The 24,972-nt window shown below is 42.8% G+C and overlaps 2 protein-coding genes across 9 annotated transcripts; one reads left to right on the top strand and one right to left on the bottom strand.

Moving 5' to 3' along the window:
- Positions 1-155: 155 nt before the first annotated feature.
- On the bottom strand, positions 156-14,044 carry rab3ip (RAB3A interacting protein (rabin3)). Of its 5 annotated transcripts, none has more exons than XM_084909692.1 (14): positions 13,948-14,044; positions 7,690-7,810; positions 6,786-6,902; positions 6,317-6,483; positions 6,075-6,240; positions 5,156-5,251; positions 4,413-4,490; positions 4,123-4,338; positions 3,901-4,029; positions 3,238-3,350; positions 3,102-3,125; positions 2,681-2,780; positions 1,924-1,993; positions 156-1,844 (listed from the first exon to the last, which is right to left on the bottom strand). In XM_084909692.1, exons 3-14 carry the CDS (start codon positions 6,873-6,875, stop codon positions 1,762-1,764), a joined length of 1,332 nt encoding a protein of 443 aa, XP_084765818.1. In that variant the 5' UTR covers positions 6,876-6,902; positions 7,690-7,810; positions 13,948-14,044; the 3' UTR covers positions 156-1,761. The 5 variants fall into 5 exon arrangements, with proteins under 5 accessions (XP_084765818.1, XP_084765819.1, XP_084765820.1 ...); XM_084909693.1 differs by having other exon boundaries at positions 156-1,841; XM_084909694.1 differs by lacking the exon at positions 3,102-3,125.
- proser2 (proline and serine rich 2) lies at positions 12,910-24,972 on the top strand. Of its 4 annotated transcripts, XM_084909691.1 has the most exons (5): positions 14,702-16,182; positions 18,283-18,396; positions 21,836-22,106; positions 22,239-22,652; positions 22,869-24,972. In XM_084909691.1, the coding sequence occupies exons 2-5, from the start codon at positions 18,331-18,333 to the stop codon at positions 23,705-23,707; spliced, it is 1,590 nt and encodes a 529-aa protein (XP_084765817.1). In that variant the 5' UTR covers positions 14,702-16,182; positions 18,283-18,330; the 3' UTR covers positions 23,708-24,972. The 4 variants fall into 4 exon arrangements, with proteins under 4 accessions (XP_084765815.1, XP_084765816.1, XP_084765814.1 ...); XM_084909689.1 differs by lacking the exon at positions 14,702-16,182 and adding an exon at positions 12,910-13,139 and having other exon boundaries at positions 22,239-24,972; XM_084909690.1 differs by lacking the exon at positions 14,702-16,182 and adding an exon at positions 13,166-13,990 and having other exon boundaries at positions 22,239-24,972.

Below are 24,972 nucleotides of genomic sequence, written 5' to 3'. Positions count from 1 at the left end.
CAGCAGCAGAGGGAAGATGAAGCATTAAGGTTAAACTGCTCTCAAAAGCGGCGGGCGGAGACATGAGGGTACGTCTGAGGAGGCAAAGTCAGTCATTTATATGCAGCTGTGTAAAAGTTCAGTCGAAGAAGAGAAAATGTGGAGGAGTCCATGGATCATTTTCAGAGGTATTACTGTTTTTATTTCAGTGTCTGAGAGAGAAGGCACTAAACCAAACCGGGAGAGTGACATTGACTATGAACAGGCGAGAGAGAGAGAGAGAGACGTCAGGATTAAATTAATATATATATAAAGTTTACAGAACAGCAGGTGCGCATGCACGCGCACACACACACACAGCTTATTATCTACATGAGTCCTGATTGGTGTATTGTAGCAAAGCTATAATTACTTTAACTCAAAATTTGACATTTCTCAGACTTTTCAGACCCAAAAAACCCCAAGAAGCCCCAAAATTTGATGATTAAAGAGCTCAATAATTTGATGTAAAGTCTGGAAAACAGTTTTAAGTTGTTTGAAAATAAAATGAAATAATGAGAAAAGTAAAACATTCTGAGAGCACAATTTCAATGGAGAAAAATCAAAGTGCTAAGAGTGTGTCAACTTAGTGTTTCACATGAGGAAAAAAACTATTTTTTGATATATGAATAATGAAAGATTGACAAGAATAAGTAAAAATACTCAAATTCATGTTAATTTAACATTAATTATTACATTGTCAAAATTTGGAGGTTGAAAAAATTGTTCATTTTAATTTGACTAAGTAAAGCTGAAATTGCAGGAACGTAAATACATAATTTAAAGGATTATAATTAAGAATAAGTCATGAATTTATTTTAAATTCAACATTTACAGAAAAAAAATTCAAAATTTAGGTTGTAAAAATGAAGAATTGTAATTCTGAATTCTTCAGCTGAGACGTTGTCACATCAGCTGTCACTTGTTCCCTGCGATGAGTTTTATCATAAATATATATACCCAAATATTCTAAATTGTTTACATTTTAAACAGCTGCAATTTTACTAAAGCTTTACTGCTGAAATAATATTTTCATGTAGTATTTAAGGTGAACGTGAAGTCTGCTTTGAAAGCCACCACACATAAATCCATAATGACGGTTTCTGTTATGAATGGCGGTTTATTTTGAAAAATCATCCTAAATAAAAAGGAAGATGTGTCCCGTTAACTAGCAGGAAAATGAAGCGAACCTGGAAGCGCAGCACGACCTGCAGTTCCTCGAACGTCCACTTTAGGTGCCACAGACGTCTCCACAGCAGAAAACAAAAGGGGTTATTTTTCCTCAGCTTCTGTGATTCTGTTTAAACCGTTCTTCCTCTTAAAACAATGACTTTATTCTACGGTTCAACTTCACCCTTGAAATATGACTTTTATCAGATATATTTTCTCATATTTCTAACACCTATTTTTGATATTTTTCTCGCTTTGAGGCTTCAAAACCCACATGCATCTCTCCAGAGATCACATGTAACTGATGACCAAACAGTCTGTAGTGTTATTTTTTTAGAAACATGTCAGTTTTCTGACACACTGGAGTGTTGCATGTTTCAGAACCCAAAGAAGTCCAGATCAGTAATGACCACCGGCACCAAAATCACAGTCTTCAGTCTTTTTTTGTGATGATTGAAAACAGTTTTTCTCTCTCACACAAAAAACACTCACACAAAATAAGGGGGAGGGGCAAGAGCCAGGGTGGGGCGGGGCTTCAGCTCAGACTCTGCTGTGATTGGAGGACGGCCCCGGTCACAGCTGGTCTTTGTAGTAGCCAAGCTTGGCGAGGGACATTTCCCTGCGGAGCTGCATCACCTCCCAGAACATCTGTTCTGCTGCAAACACAGAGTGAGGCAGGGAGTTTAATCACACTGATATCGAGCCACCACAAGAATCCACTGGCGCGTTTCTTACCGTCCTGCTGTTTGACCAGCCCTTGGTGGATGTAGCGGATATAGGTGAAGAAGTTGCACACCGCTGTGATCTGAAGGAGAGAGGACACTGCTGAAAACACCAGTCAACAGTTTCTGAGCTTCAGGTGAAGTCATGCAAAGCTACTCTGCAAAGAGTTAAGGAATAAATACGTTAAGTCCATATGTTTAACGTCAGGACAGGATTACATGCTGAACTATAAGCTTAGTGATTTTGCTAAAACTTAGGTTTCTGTTCATTTGGACGATTTAAAGTATTCAGATTTATGTTCTAATTTCTCATTTACATTACAAAAATCACTCTTAAAAAATCACGGAGGGAGGTTTCTAACTACAGCTTCTGTGACATTCACTTGAGGCTCCAAGTTAAAACTTTGAAGAATAAATAAACACATTTAGAGAAAACAGTTTGTGTCTCTGTGGATAGTTTCATCCTTCATAACAAGTGTAAGACTTAAAGTTAGAGGCATGGCTGCTTTAATTAGTCATTCTGAAAGCTCTTCAGTCTTATCCTCATGCAGAGGAACTGCTCATGTAGAAGTGCAGTAACATGCACTGAATCACCTCCAGAGTTGTTTTCTTACTTTTACAGCGATGGTGGAAGAAGCTGGCAGGATTGTTTTAGTGCTCACTGAGCTTTGGAGTAATTTAGAAAATGTTCTGGCTCAGGAAAGATGGACCGGACATAAAGGGGAGGTAAAGCTTTCAGGTGTGAGTGGATGGCTGGGTGTTACACTCACTCTGTATCTACAGTAGGGAGACACGTAGTAATAGCTGGACGAATCTCCAAACTTGATTCTGTGCTTGCAGGTTTTGGTCTGACCGCTCAGGGCACATTTTCTACCAGATGGACATAAACAAGAACAAACAAACAAAAAAAACATGAGTTAGCTGTTATTTTAACAGGAAGAAACAAAAAAACGCCTACAAAGCAGAAACTACACAGGAGCAAAACTAACACGGCTTGAGGCAGCGAAGGAGGAGAAGAGGACGACAGGATGAAGGTTTGCATCGTCAGGATGGCTTTGACATCCTGAACAGAAGTTTAGAAGGAGGGAATAAGTTAGCAGGAGGGCTTGGAAGAGCCGGGTGGAGGTGGGGAGCAACTGAGGAGAGGCTAAAGAAGGGGAAAAAGCTAATGGGGGAGAGAGTCAGACTTACGTGACGAGCTCAGACCTGCGCCCACTAGAGGAGGAAATCGGAAGATGGAGATGTGATGATGATGAAGGAGTGAAAGCTCAATGCAGGGGAGAAAGTGTGTGCGTGTGTTTGAGTTCAAGTGTGTGCACGTGCTCACTTTGGTCCTCCGCACTCCACCGCCGATGCTTTGACCACAGGCAGCGGCTGGAAGCCGACCGGCTCCACACTCAGTGTGTTCTGCTCCACGGCCTCCAAGATGGCCGAACCCAGCTGGGGGAGAGGAGAGGAGGGCGTTAACGGACGCAGGAGGTATCAGAATCTTTCTGATTCATGTCAACATGCGTCTCCAGGGGACTCAGAGTGGCCCCGGCTTTTCCCTGGGATTTTCTAAACCCTGCACATTTGTCAACTGGACTCTTTTAAACAATCAAACCAAACGCGTACTGAGACAAACCGGGTGAAGCCTTTTCCAGCTGGCAGAGGGCGAGCACGGGGCACGCCTTGCCAGGTCGCCACCCACTCACGCTCAAATCTTCTTACTGTGAGGCGACAGTGTCCCCAGAAGGCAGATGCACGCACCTTTAACGAACTTTTTGCAGCTTTGTCTACAGAAACCTAACATCTTTTAATCATCTGAGCTAAACAGTGACTGAGTTTGTGAGATCAGATCAGAAGTTTTAAACCTTCTAAACATTTTGATCTTCACAACAAAAAAAATTTAAATGATAATATCAGTGCTGAAATCTCAGATCGGTGCATGTTTGCATGTCTTTCTAGTCCTAATAAAGCGTTTTTAAGAGTTCGGAAGGTCGTCATGTACCTCGCTCTTGTTGAAGGTCAAGCAGGGGTAGATGTCCTCACGGTAAATTCTCTCCAGAAAGCTGCAGCTTCGGTCGAGCGTCGGCTCCTCCTTCCATGCCTTGAACTCGCTGAACAACTGACTGTCCACCTGCAAGTCAGAAACTACGTGCAGTCTCATCATCGGTTGTTAAAGAAAAAGCTCTGGGAGCGTGAGCACTCCTCCTCCTGCTGCACCTCTTACCTCCCGACACTCGCGTACAATGGGCTGCGTGGCCGACGGGTCGGGCTGCGTCCCCAGCATGGCGGAGGAGGTGCTCTTGTTCCTGCTGTGGCCCTTCCTGAAGGGAGTCTTCACCCCTCCTCCCGCTCCCACAGAGGGAAGCTCACCCACCGGGGAGGTCGGGGAGGAGAGCACGAGAGTCTTCAGGGCCTGAACCTCCGCCTGGAGGACGTCGATCTGAAGAAAGAAACAGAAATCCTCAGAGTAAGCTGGTAAACAGTCTGGTCTGGTGTGGAGTGGTGAGTGCTCACCTTGCCCAGAGCTTCTTTCAGCTGTTTTTCAGCATTTGCCTGTTTGACGTTTGCTTCTCTCACCATTTTGTGAGCCTCCTGGAAAACACACAGACGGTGAATCAGCAGCTAAACGAGCTCAGTGCAACTGAAATATCATAAATAAACTCCAAAACACAGAACAGGAACATAAAGGTAATCTGCATTTACAGACACGCACAAGCACACAGAGTCCCAACACCTCCTGCAAGAGAAAGCCAAGAGTGAACGAGAGCACGGAGGAAGAGGAGTTGGAGCAGCACGTTTTCAGGGCTCGCCGGACAGATTCATTCAGCACAGACACATCGGCTCTGGATCTCACATGTCACAGGAGACACTCGTGGAAACATTCTTAGGTTTTTAGCATTGTGCCTCGATCTGTGGTCGAGTTTGAGCTTTTCAGCAGGGCTATCTGTTGTTAGGCAAAAAGGCTGCACTTCATTTTTAACATAATACAACACAAAAGCTAGACTGAACAAAAATGATAATTTAACTTTATTCTCATCAAATTCAATTATCTGCCCATATTTAGAGGAAACTTGCTATGCCTGATGGGTGACAAAACTAAATGTTTAGAGTTCACCTAAAAGATTTGTTAAACCCGTCACACCTCTTTCACACTGCCTGTGTCAATCACTCATATTCTTTCTGTCCGGTGCCTCAGGAGGAAGAGGAGGAAAGGAAACAGGAAGTAGAGGACACAGACGTAGGGTAGGTGGACCGACCTGGAAGAGACTGGCGGTGAGCTCCTCCAGCTCCTGGCCGAGCTGATCTCTGACTTTAGACAACCTCTCACACTCCTCATCCTTCAACAGCAGCTCCTTCCACACACACACACGCACAGCAACACAATAGAAAGACAACCAAATGAACATGTGGAAATGAAAGCATGTCGACAAACGAACAAAGAGATGAAGAAATTAAAATAAGTGAAACATGTTTAACGCAAAAAATCATTTAAAACATACTTTAAATAAAACTCTGAAAATGACACGATATCGCTCTAAAGTAATGAACGCTGTGGCGAGATGTAGTGAATACACACACACACACACACACACACACACACAAACATAAAGGAACGCAGTAACATTCGTCTTGTTGCGTGGCAGTAACGTCCCTCAGTTACTCAGAAAAACCTCAAACCTTCCTCCAGGAACTATTTTCTTTTTTATTTCCAGTCTGAAGAAGCACACAGTAAATTACAGCTCAGCTGAGGCAAGACGTGATCGTTGTTTACATCCTGTCGTCACAGTAAACGGGCACTGCCTCCTGCACTGTGGCTAAGATCTGGTAGAAATAAAATAAATCCTAATGAAAGTGCCAAAGCAGACGTCTGTGGATTTTATTGTATTTATTTTTTGAATTACGGTTTCATAATTTCTGAAGACTGCCCATCTTTAAATTATTTCTTTCATCTTTTTTCTGTCCTCTCTCATGTCTCTGCTCTTGATCTTATTTCTTTTGTCTCTCCTGACAAAAGCATCCCTGAATTTGGGGTGAACTGTTCCTTCAAAGCTTAAACACGAGAACTTGAGTTAAAGTCATGATTAGGTCACTTTCAGGTCAGATTAGTCTGGGGGAAGCTGACGTTGCGATGTCTTCTGCGTGATGAAGACATAACCCTAAGTGAGCGCACCCTACCCTCTGAGCCTTGGCGAGCTCCTCCTTCAGCCTCTCACATCCTTTCTCTCGGACCTCCATCACCGACGGGCTGCGCAGCCGTGACAGGCTGTCGCTCAGAGCATCACACTCCTCCCCATCCTCTCCGGACATGAACTCGGCCGACTCTGCCTCCAGGCCCGGCACGCTGTGCGGGGAAACAGCACGGGTGAGTTACGGATTACGGCTGATCGATTGGGTGCAGGCATCTGTGTTTTTGTTACCTTCCATTGTGGCTGTGCCGCGGTGCCGAGTACACCGGCTGAGTGGGCAGCTGATCTGCTCGCAGTGAGGTGGGGAGGCCCGGAGGAGGCGCTCCCAGAGAGTGGGTGCGATATAGAGAAGTGGGCGGGGTGGTGTGACGGACGGCCGGGCGCTGATCCGATTGGTTCTGCAGGGCAAACACAAGCAGTCAGGGTGACACAAATTCCAGAACAGTGAGTTTATGATATTTCATCTTCACGCAAAAACACACAATGAACTTTTTCACACAGGACACAAAAAAATCCTCGACAGCGAAGGTTTGTTTGTTTTTTTTAAATCATGCACAAGAGAAGACTCGGAGGCTGCGCAGATTTCTAAAAACAAACACGTTTTTATACCCAAAATTCAAGCGATGAACTACGAGAGTGGACCTCCTGAAACGTGAAGCATGCAGGGAGCTAACGGGAACGGCTGGAGCTCCGACCTTACCTGAAGGTCAGGTGTGGTGGGCGAGGCCAGATTCACCTCGTGGAACCCCTCCAGAGTCTCTGCATTGTTCTGACTGCTGCTGCAGGCCATAGCAACTGCTCTCAGACATCATACACTCTGAACACACACACACACACACAGAGCCGTAAGTCGTGTGAAAGCTGCAGCAGTCTCGCTTCAGTCCAGACTGCAGATGGAGAATTGGTGACTAACAGCGGGGGGGACCCAAAAACAGGCTTCAAAAGATGTTTGTTGGTGAATTAGCAGCCATCAGCGCTCTACTCGCTGCAAGTTTGCAATTAAAAAGTTTCTCGTTAACGCAGACAAATACAAAAGTCTTTCAAATGGATCCTTTATGTCCAGTTTATGCGAAGCTTGTAAGAGGAAGTGGTGGTCTGAAATTCAGCTGATTCTGTATGCGCTCCTGCAAACAGGTTCACGACTACACCCCCACAAAATAAAATACCATCTACCCGCAAAAAAAAAAGGAAAAAAAAGTGTAACAGTCTGGCACTCTGTTTGCTGCCCCAGCTGGACATAGAGAGTACTGCGACATGCATAATTCAAATCACCACCTCAGAATTAAAGAAAACATCAGTGTGTTTTAATCTTGTGATTATTTTTCATGTGAAGCCCTGAAACTGTCAGACTCTTGCTGGTGGGTTCAGGTGTTAAATTCAGAGGTGTTAAACTTAAGGTGAGCACAGAGAAGCCTTTTCAGCAGATTAATAAGGAAACAAAATCTGCATGGTGCTCAAAGCAGAAACAGCCCTGGACCTTATTAACGGCTGTTTGATGACCTGAACAAATAATAAAATAAAAAAAATTATTTGGGTTTTTCTAAACAGGCTAACAAGCTCGGTGAAAGTGTCTGAGATCTCAAATTGTTTTCTGTTCACTGTACCATGGTGCAGCTGTGGATGGAGAAATCTGGAGGTTCAGTGGAGGCCCAAGGACAGGCAGTCAGTAAAACTCAGGTGAAGGAGTGACTCAGCACACGCCAACAGGAAAAGACTGTCCTGTACCTGAAAAACAGGGAAAGAGGCACAGAGACAGGTTAGTTTTACTTTTCTGCTGTGAGTGAGTTTAAAATATTTGTCTTGGTAACCAATCCTAAAGGTCTTTTAAATATCCACTAAACGCCTTTATTTTTAATGGTATTTTTTAAAATCCTTAAATGAACCCCCACTACTCCTCAAAGAAAAAAAAAAACTGGAGGTAGCAAGAGCTCAGGCACTTTTTGCAGTCCAAGACCTGCCTGTGCCAGCAGCAGCTCCAGGTGAGCTAATATTAGCTGGTTTATGGATGCTGACTCGTAACATTTAGAGAGAATGAGGCGATCCCTGCATTTACCGTTTTACTGTCCGGATTCCAAACCTTAAATGAGAGCCGAGCTGAGTGGGCGGAAATTTCAACAGTAATTAATCTCACAGGCGGAAACAGGAGATGTCTTTGCCCCAGACTTCACCTGTCAGGCTGCTGCTGCTGAACTGCTGATTTCAAGGAGGGTTTGTGTGTTTTTCAGTTTCTTAAGAAACATTATCATCGTCGGTTTATTGATTCCTGCACAGTTTTCATTAAACTCCAGGTCTGAACACAGTGTACAGACATCGCTCATGGTTTCAGCATGACAGCACAGGAGCTCAGTGGGGCACTCTCTTGGATTTCGAAGCCAGTTTTTCCACCCCTAATTGAGACGTATCCACACAATAACTCACAATAACGCCTTTTAATTTAAACTGAAGCTTTTTTAAAACTATTTCCCTTTCTCCACTGAGCATTAGTTGCAGGTTTCACACAAATAAACACACCAAGCTCACTGCGCTGGTAGAAAATAAAGCCAAACTGCCAAAAATACTGATGGCTGCCAGGGAAACATTAGGCTGAAGTACACCTGTGAAGCAAACATAATTTACTCATCCTTAATGTCTGACTGCTCTCTCAGTCCCTGCACTGTCATCACCAGACACATGACCCCACGTCACGGATTGTTATTCCTCAAACGTCTATTTAAATACAGCAATGTGTGTTCACAAGATTTTCAGTAAACTTGATCTCTGACCTTGAGGTCAATGTCCATGAGATTCAGCTCGCCTAAGATTTCTAGTAGACGCTCCTACACCAATCTTGAGTCATCGCTGCCCACCCGGGTGATGACAGGACACCATCAGCCTTCAGGCTTAGGAGTAAAAACTGCAGTTCCTCTGACATCCACTTGAGGCCGCCTCCAATGCTGAGTCAGTTCCCATAGACTCCGATGTTAAAGCAGGTGGTACAAATGTGCTACCACTGTCTAACTGACAGTCCCTGACCTCGACCTCTGGACTGTTTGTGCTGTTGGCACTTTTCAAACTGAATTATCTGACTAGTAATGCGGCGTCCTGCATTTTGGTGAGTGAAATTTTAGTCTTCCTCATCAGGAAGCATTACAATTACTTGACTGTATGTGTCAATCCTGCACCTCGTCCCTCTGAGTCTGGTCTGATGGCAGTAGCACTGCTGCTTCACTGCTATAAACAGGACATTTTAACCTTGTAGACTATCTGCAGGCAACCTCAAGTGGCCGTTAGAGGAACTGCAGTTTTTGGCACCAACACATTGGTCTAAGAAGAGAAGTCCAAACAGGAAACTCATATTTTAAAGCTTGCTAATCTTTAAATCTCTGAGCTAGAAATGGTAGCAAGGACCAACAAGACTTCACACGCCAAGCTCAACAAGCCAAAACACCACCACCAAAGAAAAACAGCACTGTATTTCAAACATCTTCCGGTTAGACATTAGCTCGTCTTCCATCTGCCAGCACTATGATACAAAGTCCACCTGAACTTGGCGTTTTCAAGTAGGGAGCGGGCACGAGGTGGGCCTCTTGCAAGTTTAACCCATGCAGCTCCCTTACCTTCCAGTAATGTGGAGTTATGACTGCATTTCCTCCACAAACTGCCCAAAGTTAATGTGCAGCTCATGAATAGGGATGGGTACCGGTATCCGGTGCCATTATGGCACCGGTTCTGACATAAACGGTAGTAACCAGACCGAAAATCAGTGCACATTTCGGTGCTTTATTTCGGTGCTTTTTTTTCCTGAGATGTCATACACTTTGGAGTCTAGCCAATCATTTTACCTTTGCAAGCGTAGTAGGCGGGCCCAGGTACGTACGTTCTTTTAGAGCAGAGCTACAGATTAAAAATGCCCAAGGTGAAGCGGTCAAAAGTCTGGCTGTACTTCAAAGCAAAAGATGCAAACTCAGCAGCCGGCAACAAGTGCTTTAAGGTGATACTGTGCAAAGGAGGCAACACCTCGAATCTGATGAAACACCTGGCGACGTATGGCATTTTGTTAAAAGCCGAGAAATGCATCGTATTTGATAGCTTGCTGCGAGACCTCACACCGAGCACATCTACTGCGGGTGTGGTGCCTGTTATCGGACCCGGAGTTAGCAACATCCCCCAAAAACCCGAAGACGAGAGTCCTGGCCCCTAGCCCTGCCAGTGTAGCAGAAATGATGACGGATGATGGCAGCAGCAGCCGTTCTTCTCTGCGTGAGTAGCTTAATGTTGTTCGTGTGTAATTTACGTTGAGTAGGCTAACCACGTTATTACATTAATGCACGTAAGGTGAACTAGCAAACATCGTCGTAGTTACATGCGGCTGTCTTCTTGTTTGATGGCAGATACTCCCTTCACCCTCGCCAAAAAGGCTAAAATGACCAAAGAAAAAGTGGGAAACAGCTAAACATGAGAGGTATTTAGACAAAATTGGTGTTTTTTCCATTGATTAAGCACTGCTTCCAGCCAAGAGTGATACCATATATGCCCCATAGCTGCAGAAAAGGCTAACATTGTTACCTTTTTACAAAAAAACAGCTAAACATAAGAGGTTTTCGGACAAAGTTTGTGTTCTTCATTCTTTAAGCACCGGTTCGAGCACCGTTTAAGCACCGGCACCGTTTCAAAAGTACCGGTTTGGTACTGGTATTGGATAAAACCTAAACGATACCCATCCCTACTCATGAAGGCTGGAGTCAAAGTTCAGCAGGCAGGCAAGAAGTTCCCTCTGAAGCTTCATACCCGAGTTACTATATCATTAACCAGCATCACCGTGATGTGCTCTCAAAGTAATTAATTACTTCTTTGTCTCTCTCCTTTGCTTTGCATACCTCAGCAGAGTGGCTGAACAGCACACCGGTCACACCTGCTCCACCTGGTGTGTGTGTGTTCAGTGGGTGTGTCCTCCTCTGATGAATGTAAACACAAAGAGAGACTTAAGGACAAATAAAGCTGCTGTCACTCCCTCGCTGTATTTTAAGAGCATGCTGAGTGAGTGCTTTGTTTCTCCGTCAGTATCATCATGTCATCTCTTCTTCTGCGCCCATCATTAGGCCTGATCAGGGGTTTTGTTCCCGCCGCAGTGAGGCATGCTGGGAAACTATCCTCAGCTGTGACGCCGTGTCTCGGACTCTGTTAACGTTGAGTTGTGTCATTGTTTGGTCCGAGTTTCACTGATGCTGGAATGCAGCTGACAGCAGGCATTAATGTTGCATTCAAGGCCAATCAGACATCAGACTACAAAAAACTGCTGATGATACCTGATATGAATGAATCTCCTGTTTCCTCTTGTGTGGTTTGTTGAGGAGGTTTGTGGTTTCAAACACGGGGCACGGAAATCAGCAAGTAATGTCAGATTATGATATATCTGTCTGAGGTTAAAGAGCCAAATTCCACAAACCAATCACAACTTCCGACCAACAAAGAGAGTTAAAACAATCAAATACTGTGAAAGATGCTGATTTTAGATCATTTAAGGTATTTTGGTTTAATTATTTATCCCATAAAATATTAATATAAAAGAAAGAAAGACAGCTCACGTCTGACAGTGTGCCGCTAGAAAAACACATCGGCAAAAACTCATCCAGGATGTATGACACATGGTGATGGACATCAACACACACAGGTGAAACCCCACCTTCATTAAAAACAACCTGACTCCTCTTCCCTGCCTGCCTGTCACCATAGAGACCAGTCCTAGAGAGCTTGGCGTGGTAACCCGACACGTCGCGCAAGGATCTGGTTACTCGGGCCGGCCGATGAAGGCTCATCCTGTGTCTCAACAGGCAGCGTTTACACGAATCCCAAACAGCTCGACTGACCACAACAATGAAAAGCTCACCATCAACGGTTTATGGTGACAAATGGGTCAAAATAAAGGTGTCGGGGCTCTGTGGCACTGACCGGCATTTATCATTTAACACAAAGAAGAGCAGGTGAACGCCGTCCTTTAATACATCTCCAAAAAATAAGAGCGTGACACAGACAGTCATTGGAGGAATACCTGCTTCACCAAACACACGACAACCAGGCCTGACAGAAACTTCTGTGTGCTTACAGATGTGTACAGGTAATGGTTGTTCCCATAATCAGATGTATCAACTGAATTATCAGGATTTAAAGACCGAGCAGAACAAGCCAGACGTTAAAATCCTTTTGGGGTCTGTTCAATAATAGGATTAAGCCTGGAGATTTCTTATACTTACCCCTCGATATATAAAGTGCAAAGGGTGGTCAGTTTGCATTCATTTACTGGTAATTATTCACACATTTTACTACATTTTAATTTTTTTTTAATTATTTGGCAATTTAAAAATAAATAATTTCCAGCTTTTCTTCAAGAATTTGCCTTTTTTCCTAAAATTGGAAATGTGATTTTTTTTTTTTTAAATTGAACTTTTTTCTAGTGAATTTGCAGGGTTTCGCTTATAAATTTAATTAAGCGGCAAATTTAGATTTTTTAAAAAAAAAAATCATTTCACTTTCTCTGTGTGAATTTGGCAGCTTTTCTTCATAGATTTTTTTTTTTATTGCAGATATACTTATTTGGGTTTTTTGGCCAGTTTGTCTCGTAAATTTTCCTATTTTGCCCACAAAATTGAAATTTTTTTCACTTTTTTGTCACTATTTTTTCACTTGGAAATTTGCCAGTTTATTCTCATAAAATTTCCTCCTAGACGTACCATTTTTTCTTTGAAAATTTGCCAGCTTTTCCTAATAAATTTCCTCATCTCTTGCCATAAATGTGGCAGGTGTTTTCTTCTTTATTTGTACTGTTTTTTTCTCATTAATCTGCCAGGTTTTTATTTTTTCTGAGCCCTGGGGTTTCCTCTTCTTACCTTCAGTGGTCCTGACACACTGTAGTACTTCAGAGAAACCTGATACCAAGCTCAGTGATATTTGTGCAGCATGTGCACAAATATCACCCGAGTTTACACCTGCAACAGCGTCTCTGCTCATTTACCCGACCTCCAGCTCTCCCTGCACCCCGCTTACAGTGTCACCTGTACGCTGGAGGTCACTCTTCCAGGTAAGCTACTCCTGCTCTCAGGTGGTGTCTTGTGGACAACTAGCACTGGATTAGCCGCGGATAGCACGTTACGTGATGTTACCTATTATGCTAATGCATTAATACGTGAGCACCTGCGGTGGATTAAGTTAGAGAGCTAAGGGCTGTCACCTGACGCCGTCTGAAAGATGCATGACAGCGGCGTCTTTGCGCGGAGCTTCGGGTTTCGCTGCTACATCGGGCTAAGGATTAGCTGAGCAGCTAACGTTAGCTGGCCAATTACTTGACATTAGTAAGAGGGTGAGTGTGGGCACAGGTGTGTTTAAAAACACGGGAAAAAGCACATGACAAGAAGAGAACTACTAAAAAAACAAAACCCCAAACACATCCGTCTTTCTCATTCAGTAAACATCAGGGAATCGCTTGCAGAGGGAAACCCTGCTTCCATTATCGGCCACTGCTCTAAGCCTGGCCAGGGCTGGCTAATTTCATTAATTACATAAAACAGATGAATGCACGGATTTATGAAACTGCGGATTCGCTTTAAAACTCAGAAAATTGAGTGAGTGACGGAGTGATGCTGAGGGAGAAGAGAAACGCTGTCCGATAATGGGCGCATCGATGCTTTTTGTATATAGCACGTAAGCTAGCGGTGCTGAGCAAGTTCGCTTAACTCAGCGACTCACGGATTAAAATAAAAACTGTAACGAGGCCTTAAAGGTGGACTCACCGGACCCCCGCGTGCATAGCAGCCCAGTCGGTCAGTCTGCCTCACGGTAACGTGCCGAAACAGCCCGAAAAACAGACAAACAAACGGAGAGACACTCACCGGAGCGGCTGTTGACGCAGAGCGGAGCTCCAACTGACGGGAGGTACGTTCACGGTCCGCTGGGAAACCACAGAGCCACCAAGCAGTTCGTCACAGAGCAGTCCGTGCAGAGAGCAGGAATTCATTACTCGGCATTAGGCCCATGAACAAATAAAATTACATTACATTTAATTTAATTGTAAAAAAAAGAAAGAAAGAAAAGAGAGAGCTCGTGAAAGAGGAAACAAATAAAGACTAAGAAAAATGCATTCAAATTAATATGTAGCTCAAAAAGTCTGGACTTATGAACTAAAAGTTGTAAAATAAAATAATTATAATAATAATTAAATAAATAAAATATTGTGCTTGGACAGAGAGATAATATTCTGAGAGAATAAAAATTCAGATTTATGCAACTAAAGGTACAATATATGAAATATATCATAAAATAAAAATATAGCTCAGTGAGGGGAATAATGCTTTACGACAGTTAAATTGTTGTTCAATTTACGATGTTAAGGTTGTGAAAACACAAAATGAATAATTAAATAAAATAAACACACACAGTAATTATTATTTAAATTAATTTAAAAATGTAGTAGGAGCGAGATAATATTCAGAAACAAAAATCCAAGTTTATTAAGTTTAAGTTGTAATAAACAAAATTGAACGTTTACTACTACTACTACTACTAATAATAATAATAATAATAATAATAATAATAATAATAATAATAATTTGTTGCTGGGAATGGGAATAGTATTGCCTGATGGTCCCTGAGTATGAGATTAAATTTGTAAAATGAACAAATAGGTGGTATATTCCTTGAGATTAAGGTCTCCAGTGGTTTTAATTTTTAAATGTTCAATTCATTCCAGTCTGAGAGGCTGTGTGTGAGGATGAAGATAAACAGTGAAGTGAACATGTGAACAGTGATAAACAGTGAAGAAGAATTAAAAGCCACCAGGGGGCAAACAAGCCCCATTTTTCCAAGTTTAAAGACACGCTATGTTTTGTTGTGCGTGCGCACTTCCAGTACACGGAGACGCGAAGAATGCTTCCTCGGGTCTCTGGAGCTGTTCTCTATTAGATCCTGTTTCCTCGAGACTGCACATGTTCGCCCTCTTCTCAAACATTTTGGTCCAGCTTTGTGGAAAATAACTGGTGGCACAAAGTCTGGCTTTTACCACAAAAACTCTTTCTGACCAATAAAGGACGTTTCTTTTAAAATGCTTCATAGGTTCTATCCAACTAACCACTACCATCAGAGACTTGAAGGTGATATCAATTTAAATTGTTCTTTTTGTGGAACCGATAGGAAACAGTGGTTCATAAATTCAAGTTCTCCGTTTACTTTTGTATATAAAGCAAAATATTTACTCAATGATGGACAATAAGAATTAAAAAGCCTCACCTTTTTTAAACATGTTAATATACTTGTATAATTGAGTGTGTTAGAACGATTTTAAAGCTCTGGCATTTTGTGTTTGAGTTGATTTTTTTTTTTTCGTTTATTTTCTTAGTGCTCCTTTCTGTGTTGTTGTCAGCCAGTCTATATAAAGTTGGGGGGAAAAAATCAGGGTACTCAAAACCTGAGTAATCTGCAAGTTACAGTTACTCAGTGAGCAGCACAGCGAGTCCCGTCGGTGACGTCATATTACGTTTTATGACTGTGGAGCTAAATTTAAGTATTTTACACACAATTTGGATTCTTTAGTGTAAAACGGCGACACATTCTCCGGAGGAGTCAGTTAATAAGTCACTCTGTAACTGTGTAATATGGAGATATGATATAGATATATAAAGATGCAGATTCAGGGAGCTGGCTGATCTATATTTGATGTAAACTGTTTCTATTGTTCTTCTATTGTCCCAAAAGAATGACAGGAATGTGATGCGTTCAGTTACATGTCAAAACTAAACTAAACGAAACTAAACGAAACAAAGCTCACATGTCCTACTGCTTCTGAACCCATCCCCATGATACTCTGAGGTGTGTGTGTGTGTGTGTAATATATTTCCACTGTGTCACACACACCTGAATAAACCACACACACACCCTTCTGGGGGTGGAGTTTCCCCCGTGTTTTTAAGTAATGCGTAACGAGCCGAATGGTGTCATTACGCACACGGAGCTCGGACTATCGTTTCCAGCCAGATTAGAGGCTGATGTTGCTGCCTTCTCTGTGAAGGAGGAAAGTCATCTGTGCAGTTTCTGGTTTGAACTTCAGGATGATTAGTGCGAGGATTTTATGGGTAAGTTTCACTTTCCTGCATTTCACCGCATTTTGTTTTGTTTTTGGGTTTTTTTTGTTTTGTTTTTTGTCCAGGTGTAAAATGGAAAAGAACGTTTTCTAAGGCAAATTTATTTTTCAGTGATGGTCTGATAGATGTTTAAGGTTAAAATGCAATACACTGAAAACACTTCAGAATATATGGACAGACTTTCCTATAAGAATGAGAGACACATGTAAAGCCCGATTTATCAGTTTGTGACGATCTCGTGAAAACTAAAAGGATTCACTGTTAATAATCATTTCCATGAGCAGGGATGTGTGCATAAAAGTATGTATTATTCATTATCCTTTAAAGGAGAAGTTAAGTTCATGAGTAATTAAAAATGTGCTGTATTTCAAATGTTGAAAGCAAAGATCATTTACAGCATGTCAGTGTAAAAAAAAAAAACACATTAAAAATAGAGTCGTTTACATCAATTTATCAATAATCATGGAGAAATGTAAATAAACCAAAGAAAATCTAAATATGCTTAAAAATAATGGACTCAGGAGAAATATTAATATTGATAACAGAGGAATGAGTGCGCGTAACTGCCTGGGCTTGGTTTCATTCATAACTGTGCAGCAACACTCCTCTGTTTCATCATTGACTCAGCATTTAACACCTACAGGTCCTGAGCCAGAGCAACCCAGCTGCTCCCTAACTGTGACCGTGAAATTATTCTAGATTAGAAGGATACATATTTTATCTAATCAAAAAAGAAGAAGAAGAAAATTTTATATATCTTTTATAAAATAACAATAATAGCTTAACAGTGGTGGAAAGAGAACAGTCTGGATTCAAGTAGTCAAGACTTAAACAGAAGTACCATTGCAGTGTTCAGTTTTTAATTTTTTATCTAAGGTTTTTGGCAGTTAACCCAACAATGATATTCAGAATGAGCCTGTGCCTCAAGATTGAACACTTTCAATCTGAGTTATGTTGATTTGGGGGTTTTCTTTACACAACTTGGAGATAAATTGGTTCATAATTGATCTCCACACCTGCAGATCCGGTTTAGCTGTGTGACAGGTAACAAAGTGTTGTGCTTGTTGTACTAAACCTAATGCCCTGCTGAGTTGTGACTGAGGACCCACGTGAACCCGGGCTGGTTTCAGACCCAGATTCATTCACTGTGACCGCCTCATCTATACTTAGACTTTTCTTGGCCCTCCGGCCACTTCCTCATTTCTGTCTTTTCAAACTCATCAAGCAGCATTTCTCTTTGTTCTTGTCATGAGCGCGGCATCAAGCAGGAATGTGTCGGCCGAGAAGCTCGTTGGTTTCGGCTCTGCGATCCTGTTCTGCAGCTTCCTGCTCTCGGTTAACTGGTCCATCAGGTGCTGTGGACTAAATTTACCCTTGTGCTCCGTTACGTTCCTGAGGGAAACATTGTACATTTATCCGACAGGTTTTTAACGCTGTTGAAGATTAATCCAGCTCTTTATGACCTTACAACAAGAAAACTGCTGCTTTCTGCAACTGCTGCCAACTATTTAAAAAATCTGTAACCTGTAAACTGAAGGCTTTACAACTAAATTTACAAACGCAAGCATAATTTATTCATCTTAATATAGTTTTGTCTCACAGTCTTTAAATCTTACATTTTATTGCTTTTTTATTGGGCCAAATGTAAATCTACTACAAACTTGATGTAGAAATCTTGCAAATAAAGCATGTAATAACAAAACCTGGTGGCTGAAAGATATTCTTATTGATTATACAGCAGCAGTAGCACCTAAGAAGTTGCCAGTAATTTTAAAACCTCCTTTCTTGGTTTGAGGCCAAAATATGTAAACATGTCCAATATTTCACAAAAAAAATCCAAACATCTACCCCCCCCTCCCAAAAAAAAGCACAACCCTTGAGATGTATCTATGTCAAGCCAACTGCACTATCAATACTCTTTCATTCTAGAGCAGCTGTTTTAGCTCCTCCCCTTTAAGCCAACTTCATTCTGATTGGCTGCAGCTCATACTCCTGATATCACATGGAGCCAGGGGCAGAAAAAACAGCTTGACACTGAGCCTTCAGTGCAGTCTAAAGCCTGAGCTGACATGCTCTCCTCTGTGTCTGCAGACTCTCGTTCAGATGCAGATTAGATGATTCTACAGAGCAGAACCAGACATGGACTTCCGTCTGCAGGAAAAATCTCACCTCTACTACAAGGTCAACGGGAGCTCCAGACCAGGCGTGAGTACTCAAAAACCACTCTGGTTTACTCACAGCTGAGTTTTTTGTTGCTTCTCTGTAATTTAGCACACATTCTTATGAGCAAACCCACACAGGAAACAGGCTGAAACTAAACAGATTTGTTTTTTTTGTTTTTTTAATTAAAGCAATTGTAATAACTTTGTTACCACAAGAGAAGTCAGGGAGGGGGGGAAAGTCCCTGTAGAGTTTTTAATCTGTCAACTCCACTAAAACCTGGTGACATGAAACAACAGTTTTTCTATCTTAAAGAAGAATCGGTCCATTGAGTAGTTCAGTTGTGTCCATGGGGCAATAGTCCCCTGTGCCAGCCTTCAGCATAAGGCTTCAGCATAAGGGTAACCTGCTCGACCAGAAGAGGTCTTACTGTCTGGGTTTTTTTTTTTTTTTTAGTATTTTGCCCCTGAACAACTAACAGAGGAACAAAAGGAGCATGGCTTTGCAGCCAAGTTGAATTGAAATAAAATTGGAGGTCACTCAGATCTTGGCTGTTATCTCTGCACAGGGACAGATGTAGATGTCTGACGTTCTCTTAGGGAATCAGCAATATCAGTCTTTCTGTTGGTAAAACAGTCATTTTGGAGCTATTTTTCAACTACAAAAGACCACCAGCCTTTAGAAAAAGCTGCTAATTGGCTTCTGCACGAGTATTCCCCTGTGTGGTCAATAGCGGGTCACATCATGGCAGAGAAAAGAGCAGTCCTGTTCTTTTTGTCCTATTAACCACAGCAAACAGACTCTGCGTATCAGGTGAACACCCGATTGTTCAAGCTGCATTTTCACGCCGGATAAGGCCTAGATGCCGTGTTTACACAACGCAGCCAGTCATCTCAGAAGCTAGGAAACTACACCTGCCTAACAACTTAATCCCTTCACATGCCTCAGGGATGAGATTCATTATCAGCACATGACACAGCCGAACCGGTTAAGCTGCAGTTTTTTAGGTCCTGAGCTGCTTCGCTACAATGGACGACTTTCATGGCAGCTGAAACTGGCAGATCTGCGTGTTTGTCTCTGATTAGTTTCACGAGGGTGTTGCTGCAGGTGTCTTTGTCTTTGCAGGTGTCTCGGTAATCTGGTCGTGGCACTTTTCATTTCAGCAGCAACCCCATATTGACATTTCAACTGCGGCCTGAAGGTCATTACCTTCACAGAGAACAAATAAGGTGTAAAAGTCCTGCTGTCCACTTTTCAGAGCAGTGGTACTCACGTTTAAGTCCTGGGTCATGAATCCCAGTTCAGTAATTAAGATGTCTCAATTCAGATTTTTTTGTGTTTGAGTTTTCTTTGCTTAGTCAAGTTTGTAGAAACACTGAACATTTGAACCAGCGAAAGTCACAGGTGACACACGCAAAAATCAGTTTTATTGAAGAACTTTGAAAGAAAATAGAGTTTAGACTCTTTCATAGAGTTGCCCCGGCCAGCTGTAATTTTAAATGATAACGAACCACTTTGTTCACATAACAAGGAGTTTTTTTTCTTCTTCGTGGCCAACTCTATTTATTTTTAAGTCCATTACACATTGTGTCAGGGGATCCCCTAAAGCCATATGGTTTGGTTTAAATGGGTGACCTCGATCCTATCAGGACCACAGAAAGACCTCAGCAAATCAGCGGCCACTGAGTGCTGTCACTGGATACCCTGCTGTCGTGGTTCTGAGTATGTGGAGGTGAAGAGGAAGAGGTGAGGGAGCCGTCCAGCAGGAGAGAGGGAGGGAGAAGGAGAGAGAGAGGGAGGGCCAACTGAGCCAGAAACAGGGTGGGAAAAGAAGTCTGGAGGAACAAACAAGTCTGTGTTCCCTCTACACATGCCTACTGTGTGAGAGTCATACGTGGAACATTCGCACCCATATATGTGGAGCTCAGTGATGAGGAGACATAAGCAGCACCACAGCAGGCCTTTTTGTCTTGCTTTGCATTAAGAACAACAATCAGTCTTTTTTTCAGTATGTTTCAGTCATAAACAGGAAAATGGGCAGATGTAGCGACTGTGAGGTCACAGGCAGGTTTGAGAAATTCTGCGAAACCCTCAAGTCAAGCCTTTTTGCCATTGTTGCACACCTGGGAGCATATTTGGATAATCCACCTTTCTGACTCTTCTGATTCTTGGAAACTAGAGCAGAGCACATATGAAAGTCAGCCTGCTGGCTGCAGGAAAGAACTCAGCTTTAAGGCCCTTTTTTTAAAAAATTGTATTTTTAGAGACACATTCAACTTTGATATCTTCAAAACTGAACACATGCCTAGATTTGAACTTACCGTAAATGGAAAAAGAGCTGCTGTGCTAGTGCCAAACTAAACAAAGTGGAGGTATTTTCTGCAGAGAAGAGGAATAAAAGCAATACTGAATATGTGTGTGTGCATGAGCGGCAGGCAGAAAGAACAAGGTGGATAAATTTAAATACCCGAGGGTCAACCATCCGCAGCAACGGACAGTGCATAGGAGAGGTGAAGAAGAGAGTGCAGGCCGAGTGGATTGGTGAAGACAAGTGTGACAGAATTATTAGCGAGAGTGAACAGGAAGGTTTAACACATGGTAGTGAGACCTGTAATGTTTGGTTTGGAGACAGTGTACTAACAAAATGACAGGTGGTGTCTGGCAATCCCGCCTCCTCAATTTCTGCAATGAAGCCAAGATGACTGCTGAAAAAAAAATCAGCCAATGTATTCTTTTCATTGGTCAGCAGGGGGCGACTTCTCTGGCAGTACAAATGTTCCAGTGTTATAGCAGTCAGTGGGAAAATGACTCTCAGCTCTCTTGCCCTTTGACCTCAGTAAAATGATATCCTGATAGCTTTACTAGCTCAGTCACTAGTTTGAGGTAATATTAAATAAATCCTGAAATCCAGTTAGTAAATTATCGTCATTATTAGAGTAACACTTCATAAATAGATCTGCAGTGAATCCATGTAAAGGCTACGGCGTAACTCATGCACGTGGCCAACACCATTACCTGCATTTATCTATGTGTAGTCGCTTGCAAGCACATGAGGTGCAGATACATTTTTACAGAAGCACAGGTCAGGTGACGGTGAACCAGTAACATTTATCACTGAATCATGAAGAATAAAAAAGGATGATTCAGCAAATACTCGCTTGTTCTATTTCAAAATGTTTCAAAATGTCAAAATCTTTGTTCGTACTTTGTATGTACTTTCACATACAGGAAGTACACAAATATTTTTGCACACTAAAACAAACAAGAACAAGAAAAATGGTGTTTAAAGTGTTTAAATCAGAAACCCAGAGTGCCTCCCTCTTAAGCGGCAACCTTCGAATCTTCCCCTCCCTTTGTAAATAGTGGAGAAACTTCTCTCTGTGTGCGCTACAATGATTCACAGTAACCTGACTCTTTAACCTTTGAGGCAAAAATGTTAAGGAACAAAGAAGACATAGCAGAAATGTTTTATATCTCTTCACAGGATGATCAAGACCTGAGTCAGGAGGAGCAGGACTGCATCCAGTTCTTTGAGAAAACCATTGATTCGCTGGAGGCGAGTTTAGAGGAGGACGACTGGAGGCTTGTGCGAGCAAGACCCTTTGAAAGCGCCACTCAAGAGGTCACTAGACCTGTGGCTATGAGCGCCAACCCCTACACTACCAACCCCAAAGATCACGATATTATTGACTTGGTCCACAAGGAAGCAGATTCGGTGCACTCTAAAGAGCCGATCTTCAGTCCCAACCATCGAGGTAGCGTACAGCAGTTGGCGTTTGTGTTCGGGGTAGTCGGTTACAATATTTAAAATTGTTTATGTAGATGAAGCAGATTATTAAATTAACTAAATCATGGTGACTGAAACTTCTTCAATTTGTTTCTACCAGGCTTTCAGACTATGGTGCCACCCCCTGAAAGCCACTTTGAGACAAAGCCAAGGCACAATCCAATGGACAGCTTGCCTTCAGAGTACAACCCTCCCCTCCCGAGTGGCATGTCCGGGCAGACGGGCACCTCCTACCACCCGGCAGGCAGTGTCCCCACCCCCGTGCTGATTGCCAAGAAGATAGCTGAGAACCAGTCCGGAGGAACAGCTAACTTCCTTCCTTTACTCCACCACCTCAGCGTGGATGAAAAGCCAAGCACAGATCATCCAGTGAAGCAGGGTCCTCCTACATCTGCCAAGCCTACCCACTACCCTGACAACATCAACATGATTGTTGGCAGCAAGGACCGTCAAAACCAGCCACCACCTAATGTGAGCATCCAGGAGAGACAGGCGCATATGCTGGCAAACCTAGGTACGAATCAACCTCTGCTGCAGGACGATTCTCTACACATTGTAGGGAAGAAGCCTCGAAATGTTCCTACTCGCAGCATTTCCTTCAGTGATCCCACACCAGACAAATCTAGAATGGAGGCCCTGTCTAAGCTAGGCCTAACCAGAAATCGAGCTATGTCTGGGGGTATGCCACTCCAAATCACCCCTAACATTACCCCGCTGGTTCCTCTTACAGGTGCAGGCAGCAGTCCCACACCACTGGAGGCTCATCATCCAACAACAACTGAGACTGGGCCCAAATCGCCCGAAGCCCATGTCACTACCCCACCTCAGAGCCTGATTCATGCTGACAGGAAACCCGAGGTTCGGAGGACATCTTCCTCTAGGAGCAATGACGACAGAAACCCCCAACCAAGCCTGTCGCCTCCAGCTGTTGCACAGAGCAGCTCCTATCCACCTCCTGTGGAAAACAAAGTGTCCATCCCCCAGCAGCCATCTGAGGTGACCTCGTTGGCACTTAACAGCTACGGAGGAAAATCCATCGTGGTCCACCCTTCTGTTGGCTCCAAGAGTGAACCTGCACCCTCAACAACAAGCCATGAACCCAGAACCCACGCTTCCGCACTCTCCAACCCCAGTGATCCCAACACCTACGGGGGAAAGAGCAAAGTTATGACCCCCGGTTCCCTATCTGGCTCCAGGACCGAGCTTCCCGACATCCTTAGCTCACACATGGACAGGGGTCAAACCTTGCCCTACAAATCAGAGCTGCTGCAGCCCGAGCACAACAGCTACGGAGGAAAGAGCCGAAGCTTCAACCCAGTCACTGGCTTATATCGCACTTCAGAAAACCCAGCAAGGGGTTCCAAACCTCCAGCCCCAACACCGGCCCCGAGACCTCCTCGGCACATTGTTCCCCAGAAACCTGCGACGTCCTTGTCCACAGACAATAGGCGAAGATCGAACTCGATGTTCCGTCCCCAAGGCATCACGGTGCAGTTTTCTGGTCGAGGGGAGATGAACGAATCACGCAGAGAGGCACTGAGGAAACTGGGGTTGCTGAAAAAGTCTTGATGAACTCTTGTTTGTTTTCTGGATTTATCCTCAGTTTTTACCTGCTGGTGGAGGTCGTTTCGTTATAGCTCCCTCTGTTGAGTGGAGGGATAAAGACAGACTTTTACAGATTTACAGATAGACAGTGCAGCTGAGCTAAACTGCTTTAAATCTCTCCAAAAAGTTTGGAAAAAAACATTTATTTAGCTTCCTGTCTCAGCTTTGTTTGTGACACGAGTCCGATTGTGAACGTCCAGAGTTTTTTAGCCTTTTTACCAAAAGCATTAGTTTAATCTGGAGGCTCTCAAGCCTCTTTGGATTTAAGGTTGGATAGATTTTCACTGGGATTTTTTTTTTCTGTTTAAAACTTGGATTCTCAGACTGTGAAGTCTTTATCACCTCTGTTACACGGGAGCCTTTTTTCTTGTTTTCACTGGTTTTCTTTACTGACTTTGGACATTTTTTCTAGTCAGTGGTATGTTAGTGTGTATTTGTTTTTCCAGTTAAAAGCACTTTTTCTTTTTTTAAAAAAACTTCTAATATAATCAACACTAAAGAGCAAAAAGGGATCTTATGTATGAGACTAACAAAGAAAAGACGCTGTTTCCTTGAAGATGAGGAGCCGAGCCGAGCAGGGGGATATTTTTACTCCAATGAACAAACCTCCCACACCAAACCACAGACTGGTGGTCTGGGTTTGAGGGCAGGACTTTTACTTTTTTACTACACAGAGGGAATACTTTAAAAACTGCTCTTTAGGGATGGGTGTGCACATAGCATTGGACAAAACACGAGCACTAAAACCACACAGTCTAGAAATACATCCTCGATATGTTGTTTCTGACATTTGAAAATGTGTTATTTAACTCTGTGCGTGCGTGTGTGTGTGTGTGTGTGTGTGTGTGTGTGTGCGCGTGTGTGTTTATCAAGACTCCGGCCTCTGTAGTTTACCTACAGTAACTTTTGAAGTATATATTTTATAAACGTATGTTTACAGACTCCGGTTCTCTGTAGTTCAGCTACAGTCATGTTGAAGTATCTAATGGTGCATACCTGCAGTATGGAGCTACTTTATGAGGAAATGTTCCTGTGAAGTAGTCAAGTCTGCACAGATTAGGGATAAAAAGTGCCTCTTGTGTGGTTAAAGGGAAGCTGAGCGGCCGTGTGAAAGTTGCTGCTATAACTGAACAGCCTGGTGTTCTTTCTGATTGTTGAAATATCCACATTATAAACTGTACATAGTCCATCTGCTCGAATATTTGCACCCATTAAACTGAACAATCTTA

Source organism: Perissodus microlepis, chromosome 17 (assembly GCF_051167445.1).
Source record: "Perissodus microlepis isolate ML-2025 ecotype Zambia chromosome 17, ASM5116744v1, whole genome shotgun sequence".
NCBI classification, from domain to species: Eukaryota; Metazoa; Chordata; class Actinopteri; order Cichliformes; family Cichlidae; genus Perissodus; species Perissodus microlepis.
This window is presented reverse-complemented; position numbering and strand designations above follow the sequence as displayed.